General features: G+C 34.8%; 2 protein-coding genes across 3 annotated transcripts; one reads left to right on the plus strand and one right to left on the minus strand.

Annotated features, from left to right (window-relative positions):
* Positions 1-7,747: 7,747 nt before the first annotated feature.
* Positions 7,748-13,686, plus strand: LOC132190644 (protein DETOXIFICATION 46, chloroplastic-like). The gene is made up of 14 exons (XM_059605687.1): positions 7,748-8,273; positions 8,588-8,682; positions 9,176-9,284; positions 9,470-9,525; positions 9,977-10,032; positions 10,685-10,823; positions 10,898-11,035; positions 11,119-11,187; positions 11,288-11,398; positions 11,660-11,788; positions 12,367-12,444; positions 12,922-12,993; positions 13,100-13,156; positions 13,240-13,686. Exons 1-14 carry the CDS (start codon positions 7,811-7,813, stop codon positions 13,339-13,341), a joined length of 1,674 nt encoding a protein of 557 aa, XP_059461670.1. The 5' UTR covers positions 7,748-7,810; the 3' UTR covers positions 13,342-13,686.
* A 769-nt stretch (positions 13,687-14,455) lies between these two features.
* Positions 14,456-18,239, minus strand: LOC132162528 (receptor-like serine/threonine-protein kinase SD1-8). 2 transcript variants are annotated; one of them, XM_059572774.1, is made up of 7 exons: positions 16,789-18,239; positions 16,580-16,687; positions 16,206-16,420; positions 15,889-16,099; positions 15,534-15,771; positions 15,250-15,397; positions 14,456-15,150 (listed from the first exon to the last, which is right to left on the minus strand). In XM_059572774.1, the coding sequence occupies exons 1-7, from the start codon at positions 18,095-18,097 to the stop codon at positions 15,124-15,126; spliced, it is 2,256 nt and encodes a 751-aa protein (XP_059428757.1). In that variant the 5' UTR covers positions 18,098-18,239; the 3' UTR covers positions 14,456-15,123. The 2 variants fall into 2 exon arrangements, with proteins under 2 accessions (XP_059428757.1, XP_059428749.1); XM_059572766.1 differs by having other exon boundaries at positions 14,456-15,397.
* Between the last annotated feature and the right edge of the window lie 1,028 nt (positions 18,240-19,267).

The following is a 19,267-nucleotide window of genomic DNA, read 5'->3' on the forward strand; positions in this document are numbered from 1 at the left end:
AGAGCACTTAGGAACACTCCTTGTCAGAGATTTGAACGGAAAGAAAATATGATACTTAAAAAAGTTAGTCTCACATTGGATATGTGAATTTCGTACATTGAATGTATGGATTATAGTGATGTTTATAAGTGTTAGGAAAAAATTCACTTTACCTCCCTGAAGTTTCAGAGATTTTTCAATTTGAACCTCAAAGTTTAAAAATTGGCAATGTACCCTCCTAATGTTTCAAAAATTTTCAATTTAAACCTTCTGATACTAATTTTCGTCAAATTGGACAGATATCTCTAAAATTATATAATTAACCTCAGGCTTTTGTAAAAAAAATTTCGTCCAATTTAACGGAAATTAGTAACGAAAGGTTTAAATTGAAAATTTTTGAAATATTGGGAGAGTATATTGTCAATTTTTAAGCTTTGAGGTTCAAATTAAAAAATTTCTAAAACTTCGAGGGATAAAGTGAATTTTCTCCTGAGTGTTATTTATATAAGATGATAAGAGGGATTTATATAAGATGATTTCACCTTTTTATGAGAATCCAAATGCTCATATAAAATTGTAATAAAAAAGTTAATAATAATAAAAAGTTATTAATAATTTTATTATTCGGATTACTACCCATTATTTTTTTATTTTTTTATTTTTATAAGTAATTACTACCCATTATTAGTAGAAGATAAATTTACTCCCAAAATTGCAATTCCCTTGTCAAGACGTACAAAAATAATTATTCAACGTGTCGCTTTACAGCTACGATGCAGATTGAAGTTGACTTGCATTCTAGCCATTTTGGCCAAGTGGAAAAGGAGGCTCGCAATAAATAAACTACACACAAAATGACAAAAAAAAATTTAAAAAAAAAGTACTTAAACCCAAAAAAAAAAAAAAAAAAAATCTCAAATAAAAATATTTATTTCTTTTTTCTTTTTGAAATATTTTCTGTAACATAGTCTTTATTATGTCAGAAACATTTTTTTTTTTTCTTTTTTCTATTCAAAGTGGGAGAGGTAAAAAAGGAAAACATTTTGTTTACTAACATGTGAGAAGTATGTTTTCTTTTTTTAATAAAATTTCACCCAATAATTTTAATATTACTTTTTTTAAAAAAAAAAATATTTCTCACATATGTAACGGACATAGTGTACTCCGTTACTAAGGGCTCGTCATGAGGCCCCTCCATGGAAGGCAAGCTCAACAACCGTGGGACCATCTGCAAGTAAGCTAGGGGCTCCTCATAATCACTCGGGTCGGCTTGGTGGTTACAAGCTAACGAAAGGCCCACGGCCTAAGCTCGTAACCTATCTTGCCCTTAGGATTGGGGCAGCAACCAAACCACTGTAGGACATTGTATACCTAACCACTTCTTGCCACCTAATGTAGTAACTCATAAGTCATAACCACATGCAGCAACTTCCTCAGCATTCCTCTCGTCACATTGGGTAACCGATTGGACCATACAAGAAAACCTCCCCGATGTTTCTCGAAGGGAATCTCTCAATGTTAACTTTTTACTTATTTTCACTCTATCAAACTTCACATTCCTTTCCGTATAAATTTAAGTATTAGAGGTGATTCCATCCATACTTTTGGCGAGCCTTTCTGACCCTTTGTCTTTCTCACATGCTTCTTCCTCAATGTGTTTGGCATGACAGCAACCACATCATAACACTAAAAGAACAAATAATAATTTATAGATTAATTCTTAGATAACATGCTTTTAATTGATGCGTTTTTTGTAGAGAATATTTGTCTTTTTATTTTTATTTTTTTATTGACATGTCCACACAAGAGGAGGAGAGAGATTTAAATTAGTGACCTCCGCTTTAGAGAGTGTTTGTCTAATTGCCTTTTTTGAGTCCAAAAGATTATGGAAAATGTGAAAAATTGTTGGTTGGAAAAAAGTTGATTACTTTTAGACATGTGAATAGTACGACAGATCCACAATGGAGACACAGGGGATCCTCCCTACATGGGCCCATCTCATCGACAACAAGGTCCATTAAATCGGAAATTCTAATACATGTTCACACGAAGAGGCCATTACCCCCATTGACTTTCAAATTTATCTTAAAATTTTTTATTAATGTAAATATATATTTGTTTTTATGCATAAAAATTAAGTTTGACTACTTTTATTCAAATTAATTGTGTTCTCTCATTTATATTTTGACCCCACTAAATAAAAATATCTTAATTCCTTCCCTGTATTTATTTCATATGGTTTATAGTTATACCAAACTTGTCTATCAATATCAAATTAATCAGTAAAGTCCAAAATATTGTGAATACAACATCCTAGACGAGTTCTCTCTCTCTAATCCCTTCTCTCTCTGCTAGGGTTTCATATCTAGCAGCCGTCAGAGGGGGAGAACATTTTCTCTCCCTCTTCTACCTCTCCCCTCCCCTCCCCTCTCATCGTCCTCTTTTGCTTAGCGAGTTAGCCTATTTACTTGATGCTCCTAGCTCTTTGGGCAATTTTTTTCCTTTCCATTCCTCTCCGCCGCTTCCCCCTCTTTTGGTCCCTAGTTGTTTTTGTTTCTTTTTGTATTTGTTTTTGTTGTTTTTTGTGCATGTTTAGGTACACTTTGTGGTTGATGCTCTTGGGGTTTTATTCAAACTTTCCCCTCCATTTGAGTGCGCCACCAATCTCCTCCGTGTGCTCATCCGCCCACCGTCCTCTGCTAGGCTTTTTCTCCCACCCCTACCGCGATGAGCTTCCAACGCCCCTTCCGTTTTCGGTTTTCGGCAAGCGCACGATCGACTCTTCTTTCCCGCTGTTGTCATCTTCTTGGTGTGCTTTTTATGTTGTTTATTTCCCTGTAATTTTGTTTGGCTTTCCTTTTTTTGTTCTTTCTATTTTGTTTTGTTTCCCTGTAATCGTTTTTGTTTTTGCTTGTAACAATGCTCAGTCCTCTCTCTTGATCTGCCCGCCTGATGCCCTTCAGGTCCAGACCTTTGGGTTGTGGATTTGAACGTTATCTTGGCTTTCGGGTTGAGGAGGATGAGCTTGGGCTTGGGGTTCTTTACCCTCAATGCCGAGGAATAAGAGCTACCTATGCATTGGTTTGAGTCTATTTGGCGCAGATTTGCTGTTTAATTGAAAATTAGTCATAAGTTGCAGATTTTGTTTGAGTTTGGAATGTAATACGTCATCTTTGGCACTTGTAACATCGTAACTTCGACTATAGTTGCTTAAGAGCTTTTGCTTTATATTATTTGAGCTTTATGCTTGTTTATCAATAAATGAAAATGAACTGATTCATTTTTTTAAAAAAAAAACCAGTGGAGTCCAAAATAGTCCCTATTATCATTGATTGTTCCACATAAATCATTAGATGCACACGATATCTTAATCAATGTTACAACAAATTATTTGACACGTAGTATGGCTGATGGCTCAATATATTATAAAAATATTAAACAAAATTTACTTAACCTCTTAATTTCCATCACATTCGCAATTACTCTTCTAAATTTAAAAAAACTCTCAATTTTGTATATAATCCGTTAAGATTTGACGGAAAATATTAACGGAGAGTTGTCAAAATTTTCAAAATACCTCTATATTTTTTAGGAAAAAAAAAAATTACAAGAATTTAACGAAATTTATAAAAATACTTACACTTTTTTTTTATTTTTTACGGTAAAGTCCACTTAACACATTCAAACTACTACCCAAATGACAATTTACTCTCCAAACTATCAATTGCTACAATTTACCCTCAAAACTACCAAAACAATGACAGTGTACCCCCAATTTTAACACGATGACAAAATTACCCTTACTAAAATAAAAACAAAAATATTAAAATTTATTTTTTTTTTCAAAATTTTAAGGGTATTTTTGTCTTATTAAAAATTTTATAGGGGTAATTTTATCATTTTGCTAGCATTGTGGGGTGCATTGTCATTGTTTTGGTAGTTTGTGGGGTAAATTGTCGTAATTGATAGTTTGTGGGGTAAATTGTTAATTGGGTGGTAGTTTGAGGGGGTTAAGTGGACTTTACATTTTTTTTTTAAAATTTTTAAATAGGGGTATTTAGCAAATTGACAATGACTTAACCAGAATCTTAACGAAGGGGTGGAATTGAAAAAAAATTAAAAGATGAATTACTAAATTAAGATTTTTTTTTTTTTTTTTTTTTAAAGTTTATGAGAATAATTATAAAAGCGGTAACAATTCAAGAAAATTAAGTAAAGTTTCTCTTAAAATATTTAAAAATAAAATAAAATTGCTGGGGCACCCTCCCCTCCAAAGGTGTGGCACTGGCTGCCGCCCCTCTCCTTTTAGAGAAGCCACTATAGTGGACAATAATGGACATCACTCTCAATGTGTAAAACATTGGTGAAAGTCTGAAAGTCTAATGCAAAGAAACTTACAAAAGTGCAGGTTTTTTTGGTCGGTCAGCGGACAGAAATGCGAATATAATGGACAGCGTGACGGAGAAGGTGGCTATCTGCTTTTTGTACAGTATAGTCGGTAGGCATCAATTTTATATTTGGGTAAAGTCTATTTAACTTCTTCGAACTGTCATCTTAATGATAATCTATCCCTCAAACTATCAATTACGACAATTTATCCCCCAAAACTACCAAAATAATAACAATGTACCCATAATTTTAAAAAATGACGAAATTATCCTTACTAAAATAAAAATAAAAATACTAAATTTTATTTTATCTTTTCAAAATTTTAAGGGTATTTTTGTTTTATTGAAAATTTTATAAAGGTAATTTTATTATTTTGCTAGCATTGGGGGGTACATTGTCATTGTTTTGGTAGTTTGATGGGTAAATTGTCATAATTGATAGTTTAAGGGTAAATTGTCATTGAAGTGGTAGTTTGAGGGGGTTAAGTAGACTTTACCCTTTTTATTTTTTCCTTTCTTTTTGGCCTCATCAATCTTTTCTCAATGACAAATGCATCAAGTCTAAGATAAAATCATATAAAAAAAAAAAATTACGTATACATTTTATGACGTGACAGTGAAAATTATTATTAAATTTGTGATATAATAGTGATTTTTCGTGCCATGTTAGAAGAAAGTGTGCACTCTCAAACATTTCTCTATCAAATATGTTGGTATATATGTAAAGGTTTAGAGCATTGAAACTCAACATTTTTACTATAATATTATATTAAATCACTAATTATGTAGGGTACATTAGATTTACATTATATTTGCCACGTCCATGTGACATCATAGGAAGCCTAGCTACCCTTTTTTGCCTTGTCCGACCTTAATCCAATCTTAGCAAGCATAATCCTAGGATGGCTTGATGTGATCTATACCTTCTTTTATTATTATTATTATTATTATTAATTGACATTGCAGTAAGTGTGAAACAAAGAAAGTTGGTTACATTTTAACGCTCCCAATTTTTGGTACAATTCATAGTCAACCATGACTTTATGGGAGGTGGCTCAATAATGTTTGGTCAGCCACGACATGCAGATATATAGCAAATTCTTTGTTTTTTTACCAACATTTTTATTTAATATCATCTCCATTTTATATCGGCTTATATAAGAACTTACTTAAAACATATCACGTCAATTAATAATAAATTAATGTGAAGAATATCATGATAGCAAGAACCCAAAAATTTAAGTTCTTGCTATCTATGCTGTAAATACACTTTTATTAAGCAAAAAACTATCTTTTGGTTAATTTGAAGAAGAAACGTCTTTGCAAAAATGAAAAAAAAAAAAAAAGAAGCTTTTTAGGAGAGAAATTCTTTTTGGTTGTCTCGACAACATTAACACGTGACGTTTTTCAAGCATTTCGATGCTTAAAAATGAATTAAATTTTATAATTTAAAAATATACAATTCTTTTAAAATTGCAGGAGATTAAATCCTATTTTGGGTGGTTAAAGAAATGGAAAGTGGTTGATAAGGTATACGTTTGAAATTTAGTTACAGTTTTGGTTACATTATAGCAACGAACCAATGGAAAGTGACAGCGTGGATGTGATAAATTTGCAATTGCATGGAATCATTGGTGGGTTTTCCATGTCAGCATCTTTCCTCCTGAGCTTGACCACTTGTAGATCCTACTGTCTCCGAGGAGTCCACTTGGAATTGCAGCTGGGCACGTGGGCATAAGATCGGAGCCCCATGTCCTTTGGCAGTTAGATGGAGCTGGGAAAGCGTAAGAGAAGGTTGTTGGACTAGTATGTAAATGGGCCGAGCAAGCCAAGCCGCGAGCCGTCACAATCTATCCGGTGAAGTTTGGTCCGTTTACAGGCACAAGCAATTGCACGGTGTCACATCAGCACTAAAATTAAAGAGAAATGCTATAATTTAATAAAAATTTTATATTTTGCTCATAAAGTCTATGTGGCAAGATGCCACATCATATTTTTTATGGAGAGAAAAAGATAAAACAAAAATAAAAGAGAAATGTTATAATGCAATAAAATAACCATTTTTGGCCCATAAAAGTCCTAGATGGCAAGAGGTTAATGCCCCATCTATAGTTTCTGTGACCTCACCCATTGATGGATTTGCCACCTAAGACTTTTATGGGTCAAAAATAGTCTTTTTATTGCACTATAGCATATCTCAAAAGAAAATGATGTGGCATCTTGCCACATAAACTTTTATAGGCAAAATATTAAATTTTTATTAGATTTTAGCATATCTCAAAATTAAATGATGTGATAATAGATCCTTCTTATCATCCAAGTATAGAAACTGCTTGTGAAGGAGACTCTTTGCTCTCTATTTTGGCTATTAATCAAGTGCATCTTTTCTCGGATTGACATTGTGTTCCTGTTATAGCTGACTGACGCATGTAACTCTTTTGTTAAGTTCTTGGACCGTTTCTAAGGTCTCTAAATGTATCAATTTTTAGGTATATTAGGTTGCAAAATGGGCCGCTTTTCACCTTGTGTTTAAAGCATTCCCGATAACTCTCATTTTTTTTCTTTTTGAGAATTAAGAGTAGCAAAGACCCACATTTATAATTTGTTTTTTTTTGGCTTTCTTATTGTAGTTTTTTTTTTCGTTTCCTTTTCCTCAGAATCTGAATAGAAAAAAAAAAAAAAAAGTATAGAAATTCATAAGAGTAGTAAAACACATGCATCATTTTAATCCCTTATAATTTACAAATGATAAAGTAAGCATATGCAATTGATTGAAGCAATCCCATCTCGGTAATTGATGGATCAGAATCTTCTATAATTTGAGCAGGAAATAATAAAAAAATTCAATTTTCATGAAAAAAGATTCACAGAGCAGTTAATTCGAAGAGTTTATATGAGACTTATCTATTTGGATAAAGAGTAATGATATAAGGAGGCCTTAGAGTGATAACTCTAGTCCTCCTTCTATCGTTACTCTTAAATTAGCGATTGGGCAACTCAAATTTATTTGAACGAGAAATGTTACAATGCATTCTACAAAACATCTCCCCACCATCTCTTCACTTTACCATTTTGAGTTTTTTTTTTTTAAAAAGTTAAAGAGAGTGGGGATGGTGAAGAGATGGTTTGTAGAATGAAAAAAAGAATATCCCTATTTGAACAGATATATTCCATGTAATCAGCTAATTATTGGCTATCTCAATCCTCCGTCTATCCATTTTGGACACGCCATGTCACTTGCTCCTTTACCGGAGGGGAGCCAAACAAAACCAAGCCGCCAAATATTTTAGTCGGCTTCAGCTCTTTCAAAAATTCAATTTAGAATCAAATAAAGTTATAAACCGCCCATGTCCATTTCTCTTTCCCTTCAACGACCTCAACTTCCTCTCTCGCTCTCTCACAGAGCGCAGTACTGTTCTCCACCTCAATATTACCAGCACAAAATGCAGCTCAAAACCCTAGCTCGCCCTTCCCTCACTCCCATCCAAAACCCCAATCTTCAACGACGGCTCTCTCGCGCTTCAATTTCCTTCAACACCCAACTCTCATCTCGCCGCCTCAGCAACCCCATCGCTCCGCCGAGCATTCGCATCTCTCCGGAGAAGATTCGCCGCAGTAGGTTGGTAGCCGCCTGCGTTGGTGGCCAGAGCAATGAACTCCTCGAAGATGTCGAGCTCGAAGCTATTGCCAGCGAGAGTGATGGCAATAGCAATGGCAATATTGGCAATGGCAGTGTCGTGGGATCGAAGAGGGAGGAGTTGGAGACTCAGAGCATATGGAGCAAGATGAAGGAGATTATGATGTTCTCGGGGCCCGCCACGGGGCTCTGGATCTGTGCACCCTTGATGAGTCTCATCTCCACGGCTGTGATCGGTCGGGGAAGCTCAACCGAGCTTGCTGCTTTAGGTAGGTTTTTCAATTTGAAAGTTTGTAAAGAAGTTCTTAATTTTCTGTTTGGTTTCTGGGAAAATTTAGGGAAAGAAGCCAATTGAAGTTGACTTTTTATTGCTTGGTGTTTAGCACAGCAATATATATATATATATATATATATATAATTGGCTTAGTTCAGTTGAGATTTATATCGGTTTATTGGTGTTTTATTGGAGTATTTCGTTTCTATCCTATTGTTTTTCGTAGTGGTTGAATGGAGGATGGTATTTATTTGTTTTTTGAGTTGGGGAGGTAGATCAATTTGATGGCGTTTTTGAATTAATGGGCAGGTCCTGGAACGGTCTTTTGCGATAATATGAATCTTTTGTTCATGTTCCTTTCAATTGCCACTTCAAATATGGTCGCCACTGCGCTTGCCAAACGGGTTAGTTCTCTGAGCTGTTAAAAGGCATTTTATTGTTTTTGCAGCATAATATTGATCCAAGAATTCTGGTGAATTTACAAAGACATTGATGTTTTAAACAAGTTTGTAATGCCTTGTTAAATGAAATTCCTACGCTGACACATAATATGCACTCTTGATGTGCACTTTAAGGAAAAACGCCTTAATTGGCATTGTCATGTCTGGAATTTCTAATATATGTTCCGTGCTCATCTGATCCTTCTTAGACATAAGGCCATTGAGTCGAGATCTGGGTTGCCTCTGGATTTTGAATGGCTCCATTATGTTTTTCACAACATCATGTGTGTGTGTGTGTGTGTCTATATATATATATATATAGATGAAATAGCACTCTCTTTTAGTTGCATACTCTCTGCTGGTTAAAACATGAAGGCGTATTGATGATGAAAATCAGTTCCTTTTTGATATTTTAAGTTCTACGATGCACTTTTTTAACTAGATAGTATTGATGCAGGATAAAAATCAAGTGCAGCATCAAATATCGATCTTGCTCTTTGTTGGGCTGACTTGTGGGACTTTGATGCTTCTGTTTACACAGTTCTTGGGTTCATGGGCACTAACTGGTAATAAAGATTGGTGCTTCTTTTAGTTACTTTGAATAACTGGACAGATATGGTGCAGTCGGTCATATACTCATTTTCACCACTTTATTTTGTCAATAAGAACAGGCAATAGAGCAAATATATAGCAGAGGCCATCAAATGACTGAAGAATTTGCTGATATTGTTTCCTTTTTTTATTTTGTCAGCTTTTGTTGGGCCAAAGAATGTGCATATTGTGCCTGCAGCAAGCAAATATGTCCAGGTTCATTTCCTTTTCCATAAAATTTTTTATCTGTTCTTTTTCTAATATACAACTCGATTATTCCTTTGCCTTATAAAATCGATTATATCCCTTCCCGCTGTCGATATTTATTTTATGTAAGGTTGGCATCCACATATTGGCTAGCTCTAAGTTGCTGCTTATTGTTTTTTGTCCCACCATCAATATTGGAAAGAAGTTGACAGCAAAATTGATTTCCATCTCTAAACGTTTTTTTTTGTTCTTGAACAACGATATATTGAGAAAATTCTATACTTGCAATTCCTATTGTTCTGAACAAGTCTATTATCTGCTTGAGTACATGCTTCTTTTAATATTCTTCCGTCTGGCATTTTTCCATGACTTCTACCATTGATTGTTAGTAACTTAGTATAGTCTCTGCTTACTGCCTTCTAGGGACTTTTTAACTGAATATTATCTTTTTTGTTGGTAGATTCGAGGCTTGGCGTGGCCTGCAATTCTTTTTGGGTTGGTTGCTCAAAGTGCAAGGTGCAAATATTATATAATATATATTTCTTTTCTGATGCATGATCTTCTTATATGTTGGCAGTGTCTTAGTGTGATTGTTTTATAATAATTTCTGAGTTATTATTGCACATATTTGAGCTTCTATGTATTACCATATCAATCTTGTTACATATAAAATAGCTACTTAGTGCTGTGTGTTTTTCTTTACACAGCAAATTCTCCTGACATGGCCTACATGGGCAGATTTCATCCGTGTTTTTATGTTTTTGGGTCTACTTAATTAGTTCTCCTTTCTGTAAGTTGTTGAATAATTTTAACAACCAAATTAGTGATGATCCTTAGGCTTGATTCGAAGGATTACAAAGATAGGGAAATTAAAAAGGAAGAGAGAGAGAGACTGGAAAAGAGTAGGAAGAGTTGATGTGTTCTCTCTAACAGTAAGTTTAACTGTTAGTATCCTATCCTGGCAAGTAAGAAGCTCCTGTGGGGTGAAGAAAGAGTAATAATAAGATGCATATAAAGCTTACAAGAGAAATATTGTCCCTCTCAACCCCCAATTTGGTGCCAAAATATTTACCCCACATATAATAGTTGTATGCAATTAGAGCCTCCAATGTGACCAATTCTTACTTTTACATATTGTGGTTTGATATTTTCTTCTTCTAATTCCCAGTCTTGGCATGAAAGATTCCGTGGGACCTCTGAAGGCTTTGGTGGTAGCCAGTGCTGTTAATGGCTTGGGTCACGTAGTCCTGTGCAATATGTTACGTTTTGGTATAACTGGCGCAGCATGGTCAACAATGGCATCACAAGTATGTTGAATGGACATTTCAACAAGTAGTATAGATGGCTGGCTTTATAAACTAACCAATGTAATATATTCCAGCTTATTGCAGCTTATATGATGATTGAAGCTCTGGACAAGAAAGGATTTAGCGCTTTTGCCATCTCTATTCCATCACCCAGTGAATTTCTGCAGATATTTGCGATTGCTGCTCCAGTGTTTGTAACAATGTTCTCAAAGGTTTGTTACATTTTACTCGACTCTATTGCTATATCTTCTCATGTGGGAATAAATTTATGCATCTCTGTGTTTCTGATGTTTAGGTGGCTTTCTATTCTCTCATGACATATTTTGCTACAGCTATGGGCACAAATACGGTTGCAGCTCATCAGGTTTGTTCTACTTAACATGGTGGTTACAGTTATTTCATCATTGTTGTGCTTCCTATCTGTAATGAACTAATGGAAATTTACAATGTACAAACCATTCTAGGTCATGATTCAAATGTACGGTATGTGTGTGGTATGGGGTGAACCTCTCTCTCAAACTGCACAATCATTCATGCCAGAGTTATTAAACGGAGTTAACCGAAGTTTGGAGAAGGTCAGTGATGTTCATCTTTAATTTGCTGATGCTTCCGCTATTGTACCTTATAACTTGGTTGTATAACTTACCACTACACCCCATGAAACATCCAAGAAGTGTTTGGTCAGGATATATCATTATGAAGAGTTAGCTTTTTCTTTGCTCTGATGGATATGCCACATATATATTATTACTACTTAATACAAATTCTATAAATTCTGCCTCTATATGGAATTCTTTTTGTTGAAATTATTCTAAAAGGTTTATGATATCATACAGGCTCGAATGTTACTAAAGTCGCTGATGATTATTGGAGCTATACTTGGATTAGCAATAGGAACTATCGGAACGTTTGTTCCTTGGTTGTTTCCCAAAATTTTTACACATGATCCTAATGTCATACAAGAGGTTAGTTCACAAATTTTGAACTTGTAAAAGTATATTTATTACATTTTCAACATTATGTTCTTATGCATAATAATCATGTTGTGCTACAATTAGCAATGGAAGGTCATATTCCTTGGTTGTGAGTTTATAATTTTTGGAGCTTTGCACCAAATATATACTGCAAAAATGGGATGTGATAATTGCTTTATAAACTCAATTGCCTGTAGATAATGTTGTCAGATAACCAAAATTTGTGCCACTTATACCCATGGTACTTGTGTCCCATTTTTTAAAATTTAGGTAATTTTGGGTGCCCTTATTTTAAAAAATAAAATAATTGCCAGAAATGCTGATTTGATGATCCTCGTATTTCTGTAACTGTCTTTGGATGGATTATTACATTTCTGTTGTCACCCACCGGTAGATGGATTTATTTATTTAGTCATGAGAAAGTATTTACATTGTTTACAACAATAGAGCTAAAGTTGGAGAAAACGACTATAATAAGGTGAAATATTCTTAGAAATAGTCATGTAGAAATAATCGTTTTTTATGTTACTGACAGATTGTAATATTACCTAATTGTTGTGTCCATGCAGATGCACAAAGTGTTGATTCTATTCTTTTTTTCATTAGCTGTGACACCTTGTACTCATAGCCTTGAGGGGACATTGCTGGTATGTTTGATGACTTCAATTCAGTCATTTTCTTCAATTCAGTCTTTCAGTTGCATGCCTGATACATGTGTTTGGACCAAGAATTTCCAACACTAAACACAAACATCCACGTCTATGGTGTACCTAAGGGGGAGTGTAGGCTTTTTAGCTCATTGTAATCATTCATTTTCAGTCATACCCCTTAGGTTTGCAAGAATCTTGGTACCTTTGGAAGCCTTGTGCTCTTTTTAATTAAGTTGTATTGGAGCTACCTGGGAAGGTATATAATATTGCCCTAGAAAAGAAGTTAATATGCTATATTCGGATTACCAGGAGAAACGAAAAGCAAAGAACTCAAAATTCGATCACCATATGCTGCTTAGTCCTAACCTACTTGGCGAAATGTTATGATTCCAATTAGTGCAGTGGAGCACTCAATTGCGTAAGACATTGCTGAAACTTTTGATATAGCGTCATTCTATCTTTTTTATGATGCAGGCTGGACGGGAACTAAAATTTATTAGCTTATCAATGAGCGGATGCTTTTCTTTGGGTGCTCTTCTACTGCTGGTAGAGATCTATTTCTTGGTTCACTGAAGACCCATTTTTTTTATAAAAAAAATCACTTCGGTTTTCCTTTTATGTCTTAACATTGCTGTCTGCTTCTTGTTACCAGCTTGTAAAAGGATATGGTTTGACAGGTTGTTGGGCTGCACTTGTGGGATTTCAATGGGTAAGACTAGCTAACATCCTGACAACTCCTACATGCAAAAATCTTTGATTTGGACTTATCTCCAACAACATATCTTCTTTCAGGCCCGGTTTTTCCTTGCACTCCGGCGCCTTCTTTCTCCAAATGGCATGCTGCACTCCGATGATATGACCCCCTATGAACTGGGGAAGCTCAAAGCTGCTTAGTTTTGGAATCCGTATCTTGATACACGAGAAAGGAAATTGATGAAGTTGACAAGGATGTTAAGCGCAATATTCTTGCTTGCAGACTGCAGTCTATTATCCAGATGGGCAGATCATTTTGAGCTAGCTGCTAAGTGACAGGTTATATTCATTCTTCGTTGTCTCTATGAGGCTAATAGCATAAGGGGCTAGATAATCTCTAGTGTTTGTTTCCCCAAAGCAAAAGGTGATAGATAATCTCTAGTATTTGTTTTTCTTGTAATTGTTTGTTACTCTATTCATTAGAAAGTTTCCCCAAACAGGGAACATTTGATGATAAATAAATTCATAGCAGTATGCTGATTGAGAAAAAAAGAAAGAAAGAAAAGAAAAGAAAAGAAAAAAAAATTCATTGTTTCGGTTTAGAAAGTTGTTTTGATTTTGATTTCAAAAATATTACGTTTTGGACAAAATTTTCTTACAAACTGAGTTGTAGGAAAATTCTTCTAATTTAGTCTCTAAAAGTGTTATGTATTTCTTAACATGTGAGAAACATGTTTTTTTTTTTTTTTGTTTTAATAGCATGTACTTCTCACATGCACAAGGGACACATGACACTTTTAAAGACTGGGTTGAAAGAATTTCTATAATCCATTTTGTAGGAAATTTATATACTAATTTTGTATCTAAGTTTTGTTAAAAAAAAGGAAAAATTATTGATAAAATTTTTAGTAAATGGATGTCAACTTTTGAAGGCTTCTTCACCATAAAGCTCCTAAAATGCCTCTTTGGTCTCTATCTATCTTGAAAAACTTAAGAAATAAATTTCTTACAAACTGTGTTGGGCGAAATCTTTAAAACTGACATGTGTCTATTAGCATATATATAATAGCATGTGCTTCTTGAATGCTTTATTAATAAGAAAGTATGTACTTCTCACAGTTTATAGGAGATTTTTGTCCAAAAAGTTATAAATCCTCTCAAATAGTATTATTGGTATACAAGAGTGATAACGAAGTAGAAAACTTTTGAAAAATTCTTTAAAAGTAAAATTGTTTCAAAGCAGTTAAACCTAAAAAATCGATCAAATATAGAAGATTAAAAATTACAAGTAATTTATACTTACAAAACCTTTAAACAAAACCTAACTTGTACCCAACAAAATACAAAAAAGAACACAGAAAAGATATTCCAAAATATCTTTCAAAAAGTATTATCACAAATATTGTTCCTTACACAGCTGAGAAAGATTCCAACACAACAAAAACCAAAAGTGTATGTAAGAAAAATGTTGAAGCTTATTCGTGGCCTTACACTTATCTTTCTGCCCAGCTTCCATTCTAGTCGACCAAGCCCCATCGGCTTCAGGCTCGACCCAAAGCTTATCCAAGGCCTCAAGCTTGGCTGCCAACTCGGCCTTCGCTGCCTCAGTAACTAGTATGAAGCATATCGATATCCACACAAATAAGATAGAAAAGTCTATTCAACAAATATATATATATATAACTTTGATATACGAAAAAGTCATCGAGGTTCCATTTCCGAAATAGTGATGTTGTTTGATGAGCAACTTCCTTCACCGCCAAGTGTTGAATTTGTGTACATCGTATTCAGGAGGGTGGCAAATGCAGGTTGTTTGGGTGTAGGTAGAGGTGAAAGTTCATTGCTAATCAACGAGAGTACATCCGGCATAGTAGGTCGATCAACGGGGCTTTCTTGGACACAAAGAAGGCCAATGTGAATGAATCTCAACATAATAGAAGTAGAAGAAGGATACCCTATTGTTGAATCAATCAGGTCCAAACTTCAATCATCTCTCCACAACTCCCAAGCCTGTTATTTTAAATTATTGTAAATTTTACTAAAAAACTAAGTATTTAGATTGAAAAGACTACTGCATAAAGAACTTGTGGGGGTATAAAAGCAACACACATATATAAGAAGATTGAGTGATTCGTTCTTATTGAAGCCAGTATTCTTCTTGCCACTCACGATCTCTAGTAACAGTACTCCAAAGCTGAAAACATCAGACTTTATCGAATACAGACCCTCCATAGCATATTCCGGAGACATGTAACCACTGTATTTCAAAGTTTAGCAAACGACTTTATTAGTAGCTTGCTAAGTGAATTTGACTAAGAATTGCAAATAGCGTGTTGTTAGGGCATTACAACTTCCTTTGCAAATATTAGATTTGAAATTGATTGCATACTTACTAAGTTCCGACAATTCGATGTGTGTTTGCTTGTGTGTCATTGCCTCCAACTATTCGAGCCAAGCCAAAATCTGATATTTTTGGATTCATTTCACTATCCAAGAGAATATTACTAGGTTTTAGATCTCTATGTATGATTCGTAATCTTGAATGTTGATGAAGATAAAGAATCCCTTGAGCAATTCCTTCAATAATGCGTATGCGTGCATCCCAATCTAACATTTTTTTCTTGATTGGATCTGTTTAAACAGCAAAACTAAGAAAATTAGTGCTAAAAAACCTAGAAAATTTTAGAAGTACCAAGATGTACATGCACAAAAATAAAAGAGCATCAAGATGATGAAACATGTACACACCAAAAATATAGAAATCCAAACTTTTATTGGGCATGTATTCGTATATTAATATTTTCTCATCTTGCTCGACACAACAACCCAACAGTCTGACAAGATTTCTGTGCTGGAGTTTTGCAATTAGTATTGTCTCATTTCTGAACTCCTCGAACCCTTGTCCAGATCCTTTTGAAAGCATCTTTATTGCAATTTCCTGCCCCCTAAGTAATTTCCCCTATCAAGGAAAACCTTAAGCTCTTTAAACTTTCATAAAGGTTTACCATTAATGTCAGTTTTCTTAATAGTGTTCAAAGCACATTCATCAGGAAAATGAAACATACCTTGTAAACAGGTCCAAAACCTCCTTCTCCAAGCTTATTCGCAGCCGAGAAATTTTTAGTTGCAGCCGACACACTCTCGTAACTGAATAGCGGTAACTCAACATCCTTCTTCCCCATTTTCTTCAGATTCTCTTTGGTGTTTGTTCCATCATTAATTGCATGAAGTTCAGTATTGAAATCAAATGACAGTAGATCATTGCTTGAAACCTCCTCTCCTGTTTCATATACAATGATAAGGCTTTGTCACTTCAGTGAATACTCTAGTGCTCTGTCTGATAAAATCAATTAAACAGGGGACAGCGCTTCTGTAAAGTTCAATCACTATGAGCCATGTCAGTACACAAAGGCAAATAATTCATTCCCATTTCACTTACCTTTGCGTTTGAGCTTCCTCCTTAAAAACCAAATGGAGAAGAGACATAAGACAAGCCCTGTTGCAGGGACCAGCACGGCTACAATCACCCATACTTTCCATTTGTTACCTGATTATGATGATAAAAAATCAATATTAACTCGACCATAATCAAGAATTTAAGTATTCAGATAACATAAATCTGTGTAGATTTCATATTTCTCATCCTGCCTTTGGTGCTTTGATGCTGATCACCGGCAATTTTGATATAGATATGTTGTCCGCCATCATATGAGAGTTGCTGCAAGTTCAAAAGAGCTCCTTCCCATATCATACACCCGCTGTTGTTATAAGCATAAGCTGTGCAAGAACAATTATTCAAGCAAAACACTTCACAATTCCAACCATTCACTGCCGTATATTCTTTGGCATTTGCAGGCAATTTAACGTTCTTTATTTGCATGAACTCATCTTCTTTGCCACACTGCAGAGGGTTTTTCCTCACACAACCACCCGACCAATCATCTACTCTGGTGTCTTCAATCGAAAATGGTTCGAAAAATTCTAGACATTCACAAGGACTTGGAGAATTCTCATGACATACTCCGAACGCGCCACACAAAGAGAAGACATCAGACAGTTCTGTCGGCTGAGACAAGAGCGGATTCCAAACCGAAGGGCCAGTCAACCACGCCAGTTGCTGGATTTCTCCTGAAGAGTTCATGATAAATTTGGATCTGAATGAGCTATTAGAGATAGAATAAGTAAAATAACTCTCATTTTCATTTGACACAAATATGAAGTTGGAGATTTTATTGTTCCCCATCTCAGGGAATATGCTGAAATATTTTCCATCCCAAAATCCAGAGCTCCAATACTCTTGGGATCTGTTCCACTCCAAGATAAGTTGACTGCTTCTATCCGAGTCCAACCCAAACGAGAACATACCTGGGGCAGGATCGTTTGAATTTTTCCATGAAATAAGCTGCTTCGATTTTCCAGTAATCTTATCGATTCCAAGCTTTGCACCTGGCAGCCATGTATCGGTTGGATGGTCGAAACTCTCCCAAAAAATAGTATTTTGGTTCGAACTATCTCTTAAAACAAAATTTCCATCATCACCAAGTGCTGCTTCAGTTGAGTTCTTCAGGGGAAGGGCCAAATTTGTTGACCAAAATGGTGTCTTGGAGGAACCTTCAAGCAGGAGTAGATTGCCATCTTCAGAGAGTTCAAGTCTTGATGAAGATGCCACAGACAAAGGGTTCTCTCTGTTTGCCACCCAAACAAAATCTTTGACATCAAAATCATTATACCATATGCCCAGGTATATTTTTGAGGAAGTACCTGGTCTGAAGAAACCGAGTACGAAGTTGCCACTTTCAGATACTATGGTTTCTTTCACTGAAAGAGGCTGACCTGTTGAAAGGGTATCTCCTGCAATGGAGAAGCATGCTCTGTAGTGAGACAGGACAAGAAGCAGAGCAAATAAGAGCCATAACTTTGTCGTATAGGTAGCCAGAGGAATAATGATGACAGACATGAATGAGAACAAGAAAACTTGGAACTTTCCTTGTGAGCAAGGCTGCTCCCAGCCGGTTGCCTTGACGAATGGCCTATAATCCTTCTCGGAAACATATCTAAGCACAGTGCTGATTGATGCTGATTAAAGTCGAACACTTTTCTCTCCTTTGTCTCTGACAGAAACTGCTCGGAACACTTCTAATATTCTATGTATTTCACGTTGGATAAGTACATTCTTAACAAAGTGTGTATAAGTAGACCTTTCTTTTTCTTTTTATTTTATTTATTTATTTTTATAATTTTTATTTTTTGCAAAGTAGGTTTTCATACTGAATTTTATCTGAAGTTTGGCATATAACACATTACTTGTTTGAGTTACGAAGAAAGCGATCTATAGGCGATGTTTTATGTATGAACACAGTATTAAATTATTGAATACTGATAAATGAATCAAGCTGTTAAAAGGAAAATAGTTACTACCGAATAGTCGTTGAGGTAAGATTCAGAAGAGTGGTAGAATGTTACTATTCAAGTGTCCTATATTGGTTAAGTGTAATTTGAACTAGATGTATGTAAGTTATGGAACATATTTTCTTTGCAAGCCGATTTTTAAGGGTGAATTTGATCTTAAAATTTGTTACACATTAGAGTCTACATGATTATTAATTAATTAATTAATTAATTTATTTTATTTTTAAGCACAAACGGAAGCATTGTGATCGTATTGTATTTTGTGTTAGAAAATGTGGTCAGATATGTTGTAATTGATTTCATTATTTAATTGTAATTATCTCTTACGATTGTGGTATGACTTGAATTACTCAAGTCTAAGTAGTGGGGCCTAGCTGTCTTCCTAATTCCATTGTGTTTTGGAATTCTTTTCAGCACCGATTTTGAGTCATTCTCCAAGTCGATTTTGGAGTTTGCTTTTTGACGGACTTAATGCCTTATAATAAAAGGAAGACTTTTCAAGGAGAAAATTTGTCTAAGCCACGGCTCTTGCGCAATAGATTGTGCTATCTCACTAGTGTTTTTCTATTTTGTTATGCACTTATAGAAGAAGATAATTTATTTATTTATTTTTTTGGTGTGAAAATGAGATTTCTTTTGTTCTTTTCTGCTCCTTTAAGATCTTGAATTTAGTTCTGTTCATAAGAATTGACTTTTTTAAAATAAAATTTTCCAAAAT

Source organism: Corylus avellana, chromosome ca1 (genome assembly GCF_901000735.1).
Source record: "Corylus avellana chromosome ca1, CavTom2PMs-1.0".
NCBI classification, from domain to species: Eukaryota; Viridiplantae; Streptophyta; class Magnoliopsida; order Fagales; family Betulaceae; genus Corylus; species Corylus avellana.